Below are 14,864 nucleotides of genomic sequence, written 5' to 3'. Positions count from 1 at the left end.
GGCCACAGCTCTTTCAGTTCCTAGCGCTCAGCCTTGTCTCTGTTCCCCAAAGACCCTTTTTCCCAAGAAAAGACACAGAAGCAGAAGGGGAGAACACACACCAAGTTTTATTGGGGGAAGGGGAATATTTACAGGGGCAGGTAGAAGAAAGGGGAGTCACACAGGGTGGGGGTAGGGGAGAGATTGTGGGTCCAAGGCAGACAAGGGGATACAGAACAGCCCCTGCACCCACCCCAACCCAGGGAGGGTGGGAGAGCAGCTGGGACCCAGGAAGACGGGTGGGAAAGGACGGCAATGGGGGTGGAGTCCCTGGGCTGGGGGGCTCAGGGGCTTGTAAACATTGACCACTCTCAGAAGGGGATGGGGGTGGGAGAGGGCTCCCCCTACACTTCCTCACAGGGTTAAGGCCTCTCCAGGCTCAAGGGCCCCCTAAGTTCAAAGTCTCTTTAGCTGGGGGGAGGGAAGGGGAAGGAAGAGACAGGGAAGAGTGTCACCCCCCTCCCCTGCATTGGCTGCGGCAGGGGTGGGGGCGGTTACATTCAGTCACAACAGTACTCCCCCGACACCTCTAATGCCGCCAAATACTGGCGTGAGGAAGGGGGGAGCTGGGGGGCCAGCAGCAGCAAGACATTTCCCCCTGGCCCATCACCCCCTTATTGCTTTAGAGAGAATAAAGTCTTTTCACGGACGCTAACACTGTTGAAACCAGGGAGAAGCAGGTGGAGGGTAGCCCTCCACCCCCGAGGCCAGCTTTATCCCCCAACACTGACCCAGTTGCCACTTTGGTGCAAAACAAAAAAAAACAAAACGAAAACAAAACAAAACAAAAATGTGGTCTCTCTGGGGATGGATGGGGACTCCCCATTTCCCCAGGGCAGGAAGGATAAATACATTCATGGAGGGGAGGCAGTGGCAGAGTCCTGCCCTAATACTGCGCTCTGAGCAATGAGGTCGACGGGAGAAGTTAAATGAGAAACCCAAAAGATACAACAAACTGTTTTAAAAAAAAAAACAAAAAAACCCCACAAATGGAGACAAATCCAGGCAGGTGATTGGGAATAAGAAGTTGGTGAGCAACAGAAGGGCAGCCTACCCCTGACCCAGGAGAGACAACACTTCTATTCTTGACCCCCGCACCTTACCCAACATTAAAAACGCATCAGGGGAGCAGGAAGGGGAGAGGCCACTTGCTCCTCCCCATTTGGTCAATGGAGGGGTCAGAGCAGAGCTGGGTGGTCCACGTTCCACACAGCTGGCTGCAGGCAGGGAACTCCCTTCTAACAGCCCCCACACCGCATCCTGAAGCCCCATGCTGCCCACGCCCTTGGCCTCCTAGGCCCTCCTCTTGCCCCTTTCACAGGAGAAAATAGTCATTAAGTGGTGCCTCTCTCTCCAGCTCCTGGAGGAACTGCTCCGCTCCCACCTCGCGCAGGGTTGAGGCAGAGGGCGCAGCAGGGGCTTGTGGCCCAAAGAATACATTCATGTGGCAAGGCAGGGAGCTGAGGCTTTCAGCTTCACACCCAGGCCGTCCCCCCCAAATGGCAGCAGTGGGGGAAGCCCTCACTGGGGCCAGAGTGGAAGTTCTTCCACCCTGACAGCCAGGTGAGGCTGGCACTGGCTGGCCCTTCCCCCTCTACCTCGTCAGCCAGCGCAGGACAGCAGCCTAGAGAGCTGAGGCGGCCCGGCCCATTTGTGCAACTTTCCCCCAAAGCAGCAAAGCCAAGGGGCTACTTTGGCCCCTACCCCGGACACCCCTGCTGCAGTCACAGCAACAAAGGGAGCCGTTCACAGCGGGTCCGGCTGGCGGGGCTGAGGGGGCCTCGCTGTGCAAACTGCTGGCACCCCAGCTTCCAGTTACCCCAATGGCCCACCTTGCGGGGCAGGGAGGGTAAGTGCAGCCTCGGGGGCCAGGCAGGACAGGTCCGTGGGGCCTGTGTCCCCACTGCCCCAAAATAACAGTGTGTTTTTTCTTTCAATCTCCTAACCTTTTTTTTTTCCATTTTTTTTTTTCTTAAAAACAAAACAAAACAAAACAAAACCAAAAATCCCAAAAAACCTCTGTGGACCTTCCACTGTCACCCTCACTGTCCCTAGAGGGGGAAGGGGTGCTTAGAGTCTAGTTTTTAACAAATTTTTTTTTTTTCTCTCCTAACGTTTTCTTCAGGGTTGTTTAAAATTTTTTTTTTCAAAGAAAAAACAAAAACAAAACAAAAACAAAAAAACCCCCCAAAACAAAAACCCTTCCCCCCCAATCTGTAAAGTGCCTCGTGGTGGGTGAATTAAGGTGCATCGTGTGGTTTGTAACAAGTGCTGGGGACCCTGCCCCTGCTTCCTCCTATGCTCCTTGTGGGGAGCCTGCAGGCTGGGGACCCAAGGGTCCAAGCCGCTGCTGCCGCCCCTGGCCTACAGCCCAGGGGCTGGTGGGACGGGCTGGTCAGTAGTCATCCACGCTCTCGATCTCACCAGAAGGTCCGTGCAGGGAGTACCCTGAAGCCGGGGAGAAGCTGGGTTTGAGCTCTCCCCAGGCTCCTGGCCCCTGCTGAGTAAAAAGCCTCCTTCATGGCCACACCCCAAACTCACCCAAGATGCTAGGATCTGAGTGCAGCATGAGCGCCCGCCTCTTGGCCTTGCTGCCCTCCCCAGGGCCGAGTTTGGTGCTGTGGTTGGTCTGAAAGGCTGTCTGTAGGGAGCCACTGCTCAGCCATGCCTCCTGTGAGGCTCAGACAGGGAGGGTGGGTCAGCAGGGTGAGGGGCAGCCTCACCCCCCCTGCCAAGGGCCCTCGAAGCCTCACCTGCTGCTGCTGCCGCTGCTGGCTGGCTTTCTGTTTGGCCCTCCGCTCCAGGAACTGTTTGGCAAATTCTTTGGCTTCCAGCGTGTCCCCCAAGCAGGAACGGATATAATCGTGGACATCGTAGGGGGATTCCACCTCCTTGAGGATCGCTACAGCCATGGGTACTGAGGGGCAGGAGGGGAGGGGCGCTCAGGGCCCACTTGATGCAGGTCTGGAGGCCCCGGCCCCGCCCGGCCTCCCCGGGTCTGTCGCCTGTACCATCCAGGCTGCCTGTGGTGCTCAGCGTGTGCAGCATCTGCTCACACCACTGGGTGAAGCCGTCCTGGGGCCTGGGGATGCCCTGCAGCAGCTTCAGCAGCTTCTCTTCCTCCTCGGTCTTTTTGCGCACAGGCCGACCGGACAGGTGGCTATACGAGTCACTGAGTGGGCCGGGCACGAATCAGAGGCAAGAGTTCAGCGCAGGCCTGCTACATCCCCCAAGCCCTGCCCGAGACCGCACGGAGCCTGCAGGCCCCAGCACCCACCTGAGAGAGGGGCTGCTCCGGCTGTTCTTCAGGCCCAGGCCGCGGGCCAGGCTCCCGCCGCTCTTGAGGGTGTCCTCCCAGAGCCCCGGGCCGCCGCTGCCGCCCCCACTCTTGTCGGGCCCGCCCCACAGTGGCCCGGCCTCAGATACCCACTGGTTCAGGGGGGCCGAGCCCAGGCCCCCAAGCTGGTACAGATGGCAAAAATCAGAGTGGCCCCAATACGGACACACACACACTAGAACAGCTAAGTGGGGAGGCTCACGGAGGTGGCTGAATGGAGCGAGGTGAGGGCCGCCCAGAAGAGAAACGCTCCAGAGTCAGGTACAGACCAGCACTGAGGCTGCGAAGTCGGGGCTCAGCAACTCCCCCCCACCCCACGGGTCACTCTGGGAGCTGGCTGGAAGGGGTTCCCGGAGGCTCAAAACCTGGCGCTCGGGGCTCGGGGCTCGGGGCTCGGGGCTCGGGGGGTAAGGGCCAGCCTGCTCACCACGCGGTGGTTGGGGGCCTGGGCCCGCGACGGCTCCCGGGACGGGGCCTGCTTGTGCAGCTGCCGCTCGCCCTCCAGCTGCAGCTCGAGCAGCGTCTTCATGGAGAGCCCCTGCTTGGCCAGGCCGGCCCACAGCGGGGGCGGGGAGCTGGGCGCCGCGGGCGCAGGGGGCGCCGGGACAGCGGCCACCGCCTGCTGCTGCTGCAGCAGCTTCAGCAGGAGCTCCTGCTGCCGCACCTGGGCCGGGGCAGCGCGGTGAGGGCCAGCGGCCTGGGCCCGGGGGCCCCTGGCGGGCGAGGCCGGGAGCAGCCGGGCACACACCTGCTTGCGCCGAAACAGCTCCTCCTCCTCCTGCCGCCGCTTCTGCTCCTCCTGCTGCTGCTGCCGCCGCTTCTCCTCCCGCCGCTTGCGCTCCTCCTCCTCCCGCTTCGCCCTGAGCTCGGCTTCTCTGCGCTCTTGGAACTGGCACAGCCAACGAGCTCAGGCGGCAGACCTGGGCGCCGCGCCCCCGGCCTTCCCGGCCTTCCCCGCCTTCCCCGCCTTGGCCCGGCCCTCGCCGCCCGAGGACCCCGGCCCCGGGAAGCCTACTCACTTTGTGCTGCAGCTGGAGTTGTTCTAGAATTGGACCCTGAGTCGAAGAGTTAATTGGTATGTCCCAAAGACTGGCCTCACCGCCTGCAGAAACAAGGGCAGCCGCAGCAGGCGGCTCAGGCTGGGCTGGAGCGGCCGGAGGCGGGAGCAGACACAAAGCCCCCCCCACCCAGGGACTTGCGGGGGGTGCTCCGAACACGGGGGCAGGGAACAGGCGGGCCACACACCTGACTGTGATGAGGCTGAGGTATGTATGTCCCAGAGGGAGCCCGAATCTGGCACTGACAAGGACCGGTTCATGGTCGGGAGCAGGTTCTGGTCCCCGCCTCTGAGGAGCAGAGCAGGGATTCTCAGAACCCCGAGTTCCTCTTGGGTCTGCCCCCCTCGCCCCCAAAAGACACCAGCCCCTGAACCTGGGCGGTTTGAGAGCTTGGAGCTGCTGCAGGAAGGCGGTGAGCTGCTGCGGCGGCGGGCTCAGGTCCCCCAGAGCCGCCTTTTCCCGGAGCGCGCACTGCGGGAGCTGCCGGCTGTGGGCCCAGACACGGGCGTCAGCGGGGCGGGGGCCCCCAGCCCGCAGCCCGCCTGGCCGCCAAGGCCTTCCAGGCGCCCCGTACCTGCCGACCAGCTGCAGAAACTGCTGGTGCTGCAGCTGCTGGTACAGGGCGGCCGCGGCAAGCTCCTGCTGCTTCTTCAGCCGCTCCTGGTCCATGTTGCCCTGCGCGAGGCCCACGGCGCGCCTGTGGCTCTGCCCTTCAGCCCTGCGCCCCCAGCACGGCTCCAGCCTCCCCTCCCCGCTCGCCAAGGCGGCCGGGCTCACCAGCAGTGGGGGTGGCGAGGGTCCCGGGGCAAAGGGCACACGACCCCACATCTTGATCACCTCACCCAGTGGCTGGAAGCCCTCATCACAGCCCCGCTTCACAAGCAGCGCCATGGAGAAATAGCCCGCCTGGAACCACTCTGCCATCTCCTGTGTCGTGAATGGGCCTGGACCAAGGGAAGGGGGGCCTCGGTCAGAAAGCCGTGCCGGCGAAGCCCTGAAGGAGAATGGTGTTGTCCCCCTGCCCCCAGCAGCCCCGCTGACACGGTCCCCACTGCCCGCGGGCACCTTGGATCTCCCCCTGGGGATCCTTGTAGAACCATTTCCGGGCCGCACCGTGGCTCAGGGGGAGGGCAGTGGCAGCTGCTGAGTGGCGCAGGCCCTGGGCCTGCATGGCGGCCGTGAACTGCTCCTCCTCCAGGGAGCTGTCCTGCAGGGAGGCCACCAGCTTCTCTGCCTCCTGGGAGACCAGGGAGAGAAGGAAGGCTCAACAGCCCAATCACGACAACATCAGGACGGGACTATAGCTAAGATTGGGATGGGGTCAGGAGGTCGAGTCACAATGCAGAGGGACAGAAGCAACAATGGCTCTCCGTCCCCCGTAGGGCAGGATCCCCAGAGCCTTCTGAGGTCCCTCACACCTGCTGCAGGTGCTTCAGGCCTTCATCATCCTCCAGATCTCCAGGCGGGCCAGAGGATGAGCCTACTCCAGGACTCAGCGGCATTCCCCTCAGATCGTCTAGAAGCAAAGAAAGCAAGTGGAATGGGGGTCCAGAGAAGAGAATAAGACGCTTCCTCACCCACCCTCGTTCCAGAAAAGTGGACTCTAGTTCTACCTCTTCCCCCCGCCCAAGATGCCTTAGGCACCTCCATCCCACCACAGAAAGAGGAGCGTCCCCCCCCACCCCCACTACCTTCAGCTGCCGGCAGGTCCTTGTCTGCAGCGTCGTCACCTTCCCCATTAGCTCCCCAGAGGGGGCCCAAGGTGGGCAGTGGGGATGGGGAACTGGACTTCTCCTCCTGAGGAGGCAGTGGAGTCAGTTCCTTCCCTCCTGAAAGAGATGGGTAATTACCAGAATTCAAAACGAAGAGCTAGAGAACCTTAAAAATGACTTGACACAAGTCTCCCATTTCTGGCCAGAACCTAGGTCTCTGGGCCTTGAATCCACCCACCTAACTTTGCTCAACTCCGCTAACACCCAGCAAATCAGCACCACGAACCCCACCTCGCAACACTGTACACGTTGTGCACGTGTCCACGTCACTGCCCAGGGCTGCACACGTACCACCACAGACTTAACACCGTGTTCTTCAGATTCTCTCAAGGACTTGCACAGATCATCTTGATTATGCCTGAATCTAAACTGACACTCTGCCTTTCAGATGCGGCCCTGCTCCGTTCCTCCCCCACCCGGCAACACCTGCTCTTCGCCCAAGCCCCCTTCTCCTAAAGGCGGGTGGCACAGCCTGGTGAGGGCCCCTCTGCCCGCCTGGCCTGGCTCAAGGCACTGCCCCCCCGCCCCCGCAGGCTCACCTGCCTCAGGCCCCCCCTCGTCTACTAGCCCTTCAGGAGGCTCTTCCTCCTCTTCCTCCAGGCCCTGGAAGTCGAGCTCCTGCTCCTCAGGAATGGGCTCCTTGGGGCCCTTCTGCACAGGGTTAGGGGACACGGTGGGGAGCGAGAGGCAGAGGATGAACAGGTGGGAGAGAGAGGCCCCCACCAGGGTAGGTCCCACCACCCTCCAGTGGAGACCTTCCCTGTGTTTCCTCCGATACCTTGAGAGGCAGGAAGGCCCCAGAGGCATCGAAGGTGCCCATCTCTTCATCCTCGTCATCCAGGCACCACTCCGGGAGCCCATCCTTGTCTTCCTCAAAGCCGTCAGGCCCTCGGCACCTCCGGAGGTGAGAGCTGCCTCCCCCACCCCGCCCTTCCTCTTCACCACACCCTCCTCGATCCCCTCGCAAATCAAATTCAAACTTGCGACGCCGGTCCCCATGTTCCCGCCAGCCAGCAGAGCGGGGGCCGCCATCTGGGCAGGAAAAGTCAGAGAAGAAGGTCGGTATCCCAGTCACGCCAGCCTTCACCTTTCTGCTGCCCACCAGGACCTCCCCTCCACCCTGGGGAGGTGTGCCCTCCCACCCTCTCCACTCCAGAAAGCTTTCTGTTCCTTCCACCCGGCCGCAGGAGCCCACCCTCACACGAAGTTTCTGCCACCCTCTGACCCCACAACACCCATCCGGCCCCAACCTCACCAGGGCTGGCTGAGCGCCAGCGGTCGCCATCTCGCCGGGGTCCTGCCCCAAGTCTCCAGCTGCCCTCCTCCTCTTCCTCTTGCTCCTCTCGAAGAGAACGCCAGTTCTCGCTATCTGAGCGGGCATGTTCCTTCCTCGGGCCAGCCCCTCCCTCCTCAAACCCGGATCGTGCTTGGGGGTAGGGGAAGACACAGTCAGCGGAACAGCAGCCATGGTCCCTGGAAGACTCTTACTATAGACCTTGCAGTAAAAAGGAGCCCAGCTCCAGGCCCTCCCATCCCCACCAGCTCCCTCAGGAACACACTCCCCTAATGGCACCACCCATTTCAGTCCTCCCCCCACCTCTCAACGACCTTCGGGACCTGGCCATCGCCACTCTCCATACCTCCATCCCTCCTGGCCGACTTCTCAAACCTTCTCTCGCCTCTGCAGAAGGAAGAGGTGTTGGGTCAAAGGAGGATGGATTCCACCCTGCCCTCCAACTTGCGGCATCCCTGCACACCCTGTCCGTTCTGCCCTGAGAGGGGTGGGAAGAGGGAAAGCACAGGGGCGGGGTACTAGGGAAATGTCAGGCTTGGGAGGGAGCCCAGAGAGGCACGCAGAAAAGGCCGCAGGATAAATGAGTACTAAGAGAATCAGAAGGAAAAGGAAGAGGGCCACAGGGAGTCAGTCAGAGGCAAAGAGAAAGATCTGTGGCCAGGGCTTATTTGGTGGGTCTCCTGTTGCCCTCTACGGACAAAGACCCGAGCCGCCGTGCAGGGACGGCGCCGCAGGGCTTCCCTCCGCTCTGCCACCGTGCTGCCCGCACCTGTCATCCCAACTCTGGCTACGCTGGATCTCCCGGGGGTTTCGGCCAAAGGCCCCATCGCCTTCTTCAATGCTTCTTTGGTAAAAGCAACTGTCACCACGGCCTCGGCCTGGATAAAGGATGAGATACATGTGGGAAACCTACCTGAGCATCTCTCTGCACCCTCAAAACCACAGCCCGCCCCCCCACCCACCCCCAGAACACACTGTCACCCCCTCTACCTCGGCTCCGAGTGCTGCCCCTGCCACGGGAGGTGCCACCTAGGGGGGGGCCAGCCCCTTTCCCCATCAGCCTCAGCACAGCCACACTGTTCACTGACAGGGAGAAGTTTCTCTGAGGAGGGAGCCAGGGGTGGCAGTGAGGACCCAGGCACCTGCCCCCCCTCACCCCTGCCCAGAACCACAACCTCCACCCCCTATCTTCCCAGCTTCAGACGCTCTCTGCAAGGGGAAGACCCAGCGCCCTGCCCGGCCCCGCCCTGGCCCAGCCCCACCTGCTCCTCCTCAGTCAGAGGCTCCAGCGCCAGGGGCTGCAGGGGCTCCTCCTGCAGGAGCACAGCAAACTCCTTGTCCTGCAGCTCAGCCGGCACCTGTCGGTCGGGGCGGGAGAGCCGGGATCCCACCTGCTCCGGGACGCTCTCCACTGGCTCAGACCAAGCAGGCAACAGGGCCACACACCCCACACCCGCCTGCCCCCACCTTGTTCTCCTTGACGTAGAGAGCCAGCATTTCTTCTCGCCCGTAGCGATAGTCAGCCAGCTTGTATTTGGGCATGGCAGGGGATGGGGGTGGGGAGGCCACGCTGCCACCACTGGAAAGGGCCCTCAGCCTAGGAAAGGGACACAGGGAAGGAAAGAGACAAGAGTCTGAGCAACCCTATTCTTCCTGGCTTCTCCAGGCCATCCAGAGCATGTCTAACTCACCACTCAGGCCCAAAATTGAGGGTCTCCGCTGCCATGATGGGGCTGGGCGTGTCCTCGAGGTCAGAGGGGCTGAAGGGAAGAGGGGGGGACCTGGCGTTCACTCTCCAAACACCTGTGGAGGCACCGGGACGCTAGGCCTCGGAGACAGCACACCCGGAGAACCACAAGGAAATAAGGTATAGATTCCCACCTAAGGAACTCTGAAAGGGCTCACCTAAGCCAGCCACGTGCCACCCAGCATGAGTGAGGCCAACTGTCACGATGAGGGAAGACCTGGCGGAGAGGAGGAAACAGGGCAGCTAGAGTCCCTTCCAGCTTCAGCAGGGGTTGCCTCCCTCCACCCCAGACTCACTTGGCAGCCTTGCCCCCAGGAAGCAAGTAGGGCCGGGACTGGGCTCTCTTCAGGCAGGGGCCTATGCTGGAATGAACCAAGGTCCCCAAGCTACAGGACGATGATCTGACTGCAGTGGCGCCCGAGGAGGAAGCTTCACATCCGAGAAAGATCCTTACCAAGAGGTGAGGAAACAAAGCTGGGGTTAAACCAATGGGCCAGATGGGCCTCCCCACTTCTGGGCCTCCTCTGTCCTGCATAATGGGGTAATCTACAGATGCTGGACGCTTCCAGTTATCCAGGGCAGAGGATCCCACCCTCTGCTCCTCCTCATCTCTGTCCCCCACGTTAGGCCTCAGAGTACTTAATTCCCTCAGCAGAGCTGAGCGAGGCACTGCTCTCAGCCCCCTCGCAGTGTGGTGCAGCACTCGGTAAAGGGCTGGCTGAGGTATGTGGGCATGCTCAACGCAAAGATAAAACACAAGCAAGCAAACAAACAAAAAACCCATCAGAGCCACAGATATTCTAAAGACAAAAAAACATCAGTTCTGAAAAAAAAAATTACACACTAAGTCTGGGAGGAACCCTTCTGGAAAAAACTCAAGGCTGCCTGTTTGGTGGTAGAATCTAGGGATTCAACTGGGGGGAGGGGGCCAGAAAAAGGGGAGTGGTGGTGGGGAGGCCCTAAGGGCCAAAGGCAGGGCACACGGAAGGCTACGGGCAGGTAAGTCTGCCAGTGCCCTCCTTGGGCTGGTTGACCCACCAGGAATCAACACCCAGACCCTTTCCATGGATCAGGAAGAGCCCACCGTAACTACTAAGAACCAAGAAGAGAACGTCATTACGCTACAGACGAGGACGGCGCTCCCCTCACCATAAAGCAGAAAGGAGGCTGACAGAAGTAGGGGCAGTGGCAGTGATCTATTCCTCTAAGGAACAGCAGAGGAGGCTCTCAGGAGGCGGCTCATCCCTGGCGGTTCCGAGCGAGGACAGCTGGGCAAGGTCTCGGGGAGCTGCACGGGGGCTTCCCTCACTGGCTGGAGGGGAGGCTGGACCCGAGTGCCTCCACAGTTTCCATCAAGTCCAAGACTCCACGACTCTGGCGAGAAAGGAGGAAGGGTTTCCGGCAGAGCGGCCAAGGGACAGCAGCTCTCACGTACATGTGCACATGGGAAGATGGAGCAAAATGCTCTGACAGAGGCGGGACCCAGTCCCAGAATCCCAGCATCCTAGCAGGGAATGCAGCTTTGGAGAGCATCTCGAGCGGGGTGGACCCCCCCCCGACACGGGCATCTCTTCTACAAGAGCCCCCACTGGCCGCTGCTGGTGATGGAGCACGCCACGGCACACATGGCCGTCAGGAGACAAGTCTGTTGAAAAGCTCTCCCTTTCACTGGATTCGAGCAGGCCTCCCAGGACGCACGCTACCATCCCTACTTAACTCGACCAATGAATCAGCCTTGAAGACGTTACACAAGATGGAAACCACCCAGTCACAAAAGAACAAATACCCTAGAATTCCTCTTATGTGAGGTTCCTAAAAATCAAATTTAGAAACATGGAGAGTAGAACAACGGGCCAGGGTTGGGGGGTGAGGAGAGCGGGGAGCTGTTCAGTGGTACTGAGTTTCAGCCCGAATGAGGCAAATGAGGCAGCTCTGGAGATGGATGGTGGTGACGGTTGCACAACATGAACATACTTAACCTCACAGAGCCGGACACTCAAAAACTCAGTTGAAAACTCAGTTAAATGGCGTATTTTAACCACCATTAAAAAAAAGGTTTAGGAAACAAAAGGACATTTAGGAATAGCTACTGCATACCTAAGTCTTCCTCACTCCAAGGAAAACACCCCACATTCCTTCAAACAAACCTCAGGAAAGACTGTTCTGAGCTTCCTGCAGTTCATTCCAGAAGGGCCCCATCTTCAGGGGGAAGGTGGGGGACAGAAGAGCCCTCTGGGTGCGGAAGGCTTCGGGGACAGGAGACAACTCACCCTCCCTCCCTTCCAGGGAGGGGCAAAGGCTTGGACGCTCCTGGACGCTTCCGCTCCGGGCCTGCGGCTTTCGGTCCTGGTTGTCAGAAGCAAACTGAGGAGGAGTGGCTCCCGGTGTGAGCAGCAGGGCAACTGCAGAAGCAAGGAAAAGGCAGTCAGGGCAGAGGAAGCAGAAGAGCGGCTAGAGAAAGAAGTCGCGTCTCCAAGCAAGCCCGGCCACGGGGGGACCTGGTCCCAGCAGCTGGTGCCCACCGCCCCATGGTGCCCACCCCTCCAAACCCGCGGCGTTGGTGCCACGTTTCCTCCCAAGCCGGTGGTTCTCAACTGGGGAGGGGGCTGTGCACCCCCAGGGCCATGTGGCAGTATCTGCAGACGGCTATGGTGGGCATGACTGGAAGGCGCTACTGGCCTCTACTGGGCGGAGGGCAGGGATGCGGCTCCACACGGTAGGATACACAGGGCAGCCCCCCCCCGCAACAAGGAACTAGCTGGCCCAACGTGTCAACACTGCCACGGGTGAGGACCCTTCCTCGATATCGCAAGCGCAGGTAAAGCCTACTCGGTGTTCATGGGGAAGAACAAAGACAAGAGAAACCAATTTATTCCAGTTCAGTCTCCCCTCTGAAGAGCAAGCAAGGAAATCGTTTCCTAATTATACTATCCCATGAGAGAAATCTGAAATCCTGCTAGGAGGGAAATCCTCAAGAAGAGATTTAAAACATTCTGCTAAGTTTCTGTATCACAAACTCTCAAAGCCAACTGTTTGGGTCCCTTTCAGTGAAGGAAAGAGCCGGGACAGGGAGCAGACAGGACTGGGCACAACACCCTTTCCTGGCTTGTTAATCTAAGGCTCTCCTCACAGGCTCATTCCAGCTTACCTGCCACCCCACAGTCCTACCTTCAGCATCTGTCTGCCTCATCTCCCAACGCACTCCCTCTGTCCCTGCCTGCCGGGTCTTCTTTCTCAGGCCTCAGTATACTCTCCCTCCCCTGGCATTGGAATTATTGCTATTAAAAGGCCGCCCCCTGCTGGAGTTGAGAGAAGAGGACACATACTGGTCCAGGGTGCTCACAACAGGCTTGCAGAACAGGAGAGAAGCCTGTTCTCTGGGGTTCAAAACTCTCAGAAGAAAAAGATCCAAAGAAAAGGCAATCCTAGTACACACTAAGTTAACATTATTTCCTCATTCCACCACCCCTAAAATTAGCCCCATTCCAGAGCAATGTGCCTTGGCACAGAAAGGTACCACTATTAACAGAAGTGGAGTCCCAAATTCCCCAACATCTGAGCAACCAGCAACCGCCCAGTCCCAAGCCTGTTGGGAGGTGACTCCGCCCCTTCTCGGGATGGAAAGATAACTCGGAAGCTTAGGAAGGGTGCAAGCCCGTGTTCCCCCCACCCGGTCAGTTAGCGCAGCTCTCTACTCTCTGAGCCATCATGACAAATAACGCCCCTTGGCATGTCTACTGGTTAAGTTTTCAAAGCGCTTTCACACTTTACCTCATTTGATCCCTTCTGCCCACTTGCCCAGTCTTGGGACCCAGCCAGGCAAAACAAGGAAGGGAGGATACAGCTGCCCCCACAGGGGACCCCATGTTCCTAGACACTCTATTTGAGACTAGAGAAAGGATGCACAAACAGCAGGAACCACCTTAAGTACTTTGTGAGTTTTAAACCATTTTAAATTTCTCCTTAGATTTTTTTAAATCCTTCACACGGCAACCTCTTCTCCCTTTCTCTGTTCTGAAGTGTTTCTATCCCTAACTCCAACCACAGACAAGGGCAAACTGGGGCCCCTGGATTCATCAAATCACAACAAAACTCATTTGTCCACTGGCTAAAAAAGCCAGGCCAGAGGACTAGGAACACAACTCACTTGACTGTAATCACCATATGGGACCCTTAAGGCCCTTGGTCCCCAAGCCAAGGCAGCAACGCCAAGTGCAGATCTGTTTCAGCCCTTCCCAATTACACAGCAGACCTCTGGAGCTGGGTGAGGGATTGGTGGCCTGGGACTGCACAGGGAAAAGTGCAGATGAAGGATCCTGAGGGCAAACTCCCACATCATGAATGGCAAAGGAGACCAGCCTGCTGGTATCCATGGGGCTTCAGATGCAGAGACCATGGGTGGGGGGCCAAGATGCAACTGGCATGTCAGCTCCGAGAAACAGTGGAGGGGTGGTGTGCAGGCTGAGTTTTGGGCAAGCAACAATAAGAAGCAGGAGGTGAGTGAGACTGGGGTGGCTGGAGGAAAGAACAGGCCGACAATTGACTTAGCATCTCCCAGGGCTGGAGTCCTATGAAAGACCAGACCGGGACGCTTACTGGGAATTGTGGTAATGACTGGGTAAGAAATGCAAAATGAGGATCTCTTTCAAATTAACTTGGGGCGGCGGGGGGGGGGGGGGGGGGAGTAGGCAAAGTGTGAGGGGCCGAGGCCAGGGAGCTGCCGCATCAGAGGCGCTGGGCTTTGGGAAGAGCCTGGCCTGGAGACACGAAAAACTAAGGTGTTGAAACGGCCCGGCAACAAGGAGAAAGAAGACCCCAATGACCAAGCACTAATGTCGTTGAAAGGAAATTTAGGTGAAGACCCAGCGGAGGGGCTTCGGGTAAGAAAGGCTTCCACGTTGGCCAAAGTCATGGAACGCCTGGACTTTAAGACATGCAGGGCCCCGCTAATTCCGATAAGAGCCCGGAGGCACATTGGGGAAGTCTCCGGGGAGCGCCGGGCATTAGGGTCGGGGGGGCCCCGGGCGGGCCCGACGGAGGATGCGGGTGGACCGGAGGGGGCCGGGCAGGGCTGCCGAGGGGCCGGAGAGCGACCGTTAGGAGCGCGGGGGTGGGAAGGAGGCGGGCCGCCCGGGAGGACGGCGTGCCCTTCAGGGAGGGGGCGCCAGGTGCGCGGGGCGAGGGGCGCGGGCGGCCGCCCACCGGGAGGGGGCCGGTCTCCCTCGGGGCCGCGCCTGGGAGGGGCCGGCGGGAGGGCGGACGCACCGGGCGGCGGCGGCGGCGGCGGCGGCCTGGGCAGAGACGCGGGAGGGTCCGTGCCGGCGGCCCGCGTTCTCGCTCTGACTCTCGCAGGCTCGGCGCGGCCGCCTCGGCGTCGGGGGCGGGCCTGCCCCGGGCCCGGCGGCGGGCCGGGGGCCGCGGGGCCGCCGAGCGCTTACCGCGGCGGGCGGGAGGCGGGAGGCGCGAGGCTCCGGTCCCGGGGCGTTGGCGGCGCGCGCGGCGGGCCAGGGGGCGGCGGCGACGGCGGCGGCGGCAGCGGCGGCGGCGGGGGAGGGGGCGCTGGCGCTCCCGCGGCGGCCGCTCCTCTCTGTTTGTGTTTGTAGCAAGATGGCTGCCC

The 14,864-nt window shown here is 60.2% G+C and overlaps 1 protein-coding gene across 13 annotated transcripts; it reads right to left on the bottom strand.

The window, feature by feature from the left end:
* Positions 1–87: 87 nt before the first annotated feature.
* GIGYF1 (GRB10 interacting GYF protein 1) lies at positions 88–14,864 on the bottom strand. 13 transcript variants are annotated; one of them, XM_045875667.3, is made up of 29 exons: positions 14,686–14,861; positions 11,518–11,649; positions 10,397–10,621; positions 9,544–9,696; positions 9,406–9,464; positions 9,192–9,303; positions 8,968–9,097; positions 8,763–8,858; positions 8,491–8,602; positions 8,270–8,378; positions 7,847–7,887; positions 7,462–7,632; positions 6,985–7,238; positions 6,746–6,857; positions 6,126–6,263; positions 5,853–5,950; positions 5,500–5,671; positions 5,212–5,378; positions 5,009–5,109; positions 4,808–4,921; positions 4,622–4,722; positions 4,396–4,478; positions 4,125–4,265; positions 3,804–4,040; positions 3,317–3,501; positions 3,051–3,211; positions 2,793–2,956; positions 2,581–2,710; positions 88–2,487 (listed from the first exon to the last, which is right to left on the bottom strand). In XM_045875667.3, exons 6-29 carry the CDS (start codon positions 9,224–9,226, stop codon positions 2,435–2,437), a joined length of 3,105 nt encoding a protein of 1,034 aa, XP_045731623.1. In that variant the 5' UTR covers positions 9,227–9,303; positions 9,406–9,464; positions 9,544–9,696; positions 10,397–10,621; positions 11,518–11,649; positions 14,686–14,861; the 3' UTR covers positions 88–2,434. The 13 variants fall into 13 exon arrangements, with proteins under 13 accessions (XP_045731623.1, XP_064449294.1, XP_064449295.1 ...); XM_064593224.1 differs by having other exon boundaries at positions 4,808–5,378; positions 14,686–14,862; XM_064593225.1 differs by having other exon boundaries at positions 3,804–4,265; positions 5,009–5,378; positions 14,686–14,862.

Source organism: Mirounga angustirostris, unplaced genomic scaffold (assembly GCF_029215605.1).
Source record: "Mirounga angustirostris isolate CCGP_5_RB_7025 unplaced genomic scaffold, mMirAng1.0.hap1 SCAF_5, whole genome shotgun sequence".
In the NCBI taxonomy this organism is placed as follows: domain Eukaryota; kingdom Metazoa; phylum Chordata; class Mammalia; order Carnivora; family Phocidae; genus Mirounga; species Mirounga angustirostris.
Note: the sequence above shows the minus strand (reverse complement) of the source record. Positions and strands in the feature narration are given on the sequence as shown.

Coding starts and splice junctions, on each gene's coding strand:
- GIGYF1 (XM_064593220.1), bottom strand. CDS start 9,226: ATGGCAGCGGAGACCCTCAATTTTGGGCCTGAGTG. Junction 7,239..7,461: donor CTGGCGCTCAGCCAGCCCTG/GTGAGGTTGGGG, acceptor TTTCCTGCCCAG/ATGGCGGCCCCCGCTCTGCT. Junction 3,212..3,316: donor CGGAGCAGCCCCTCTCTCAG/GTGGGTGCTGGG, acceptor CGGCCCACTCAG/TGACTCGTATAGCCACCTGT.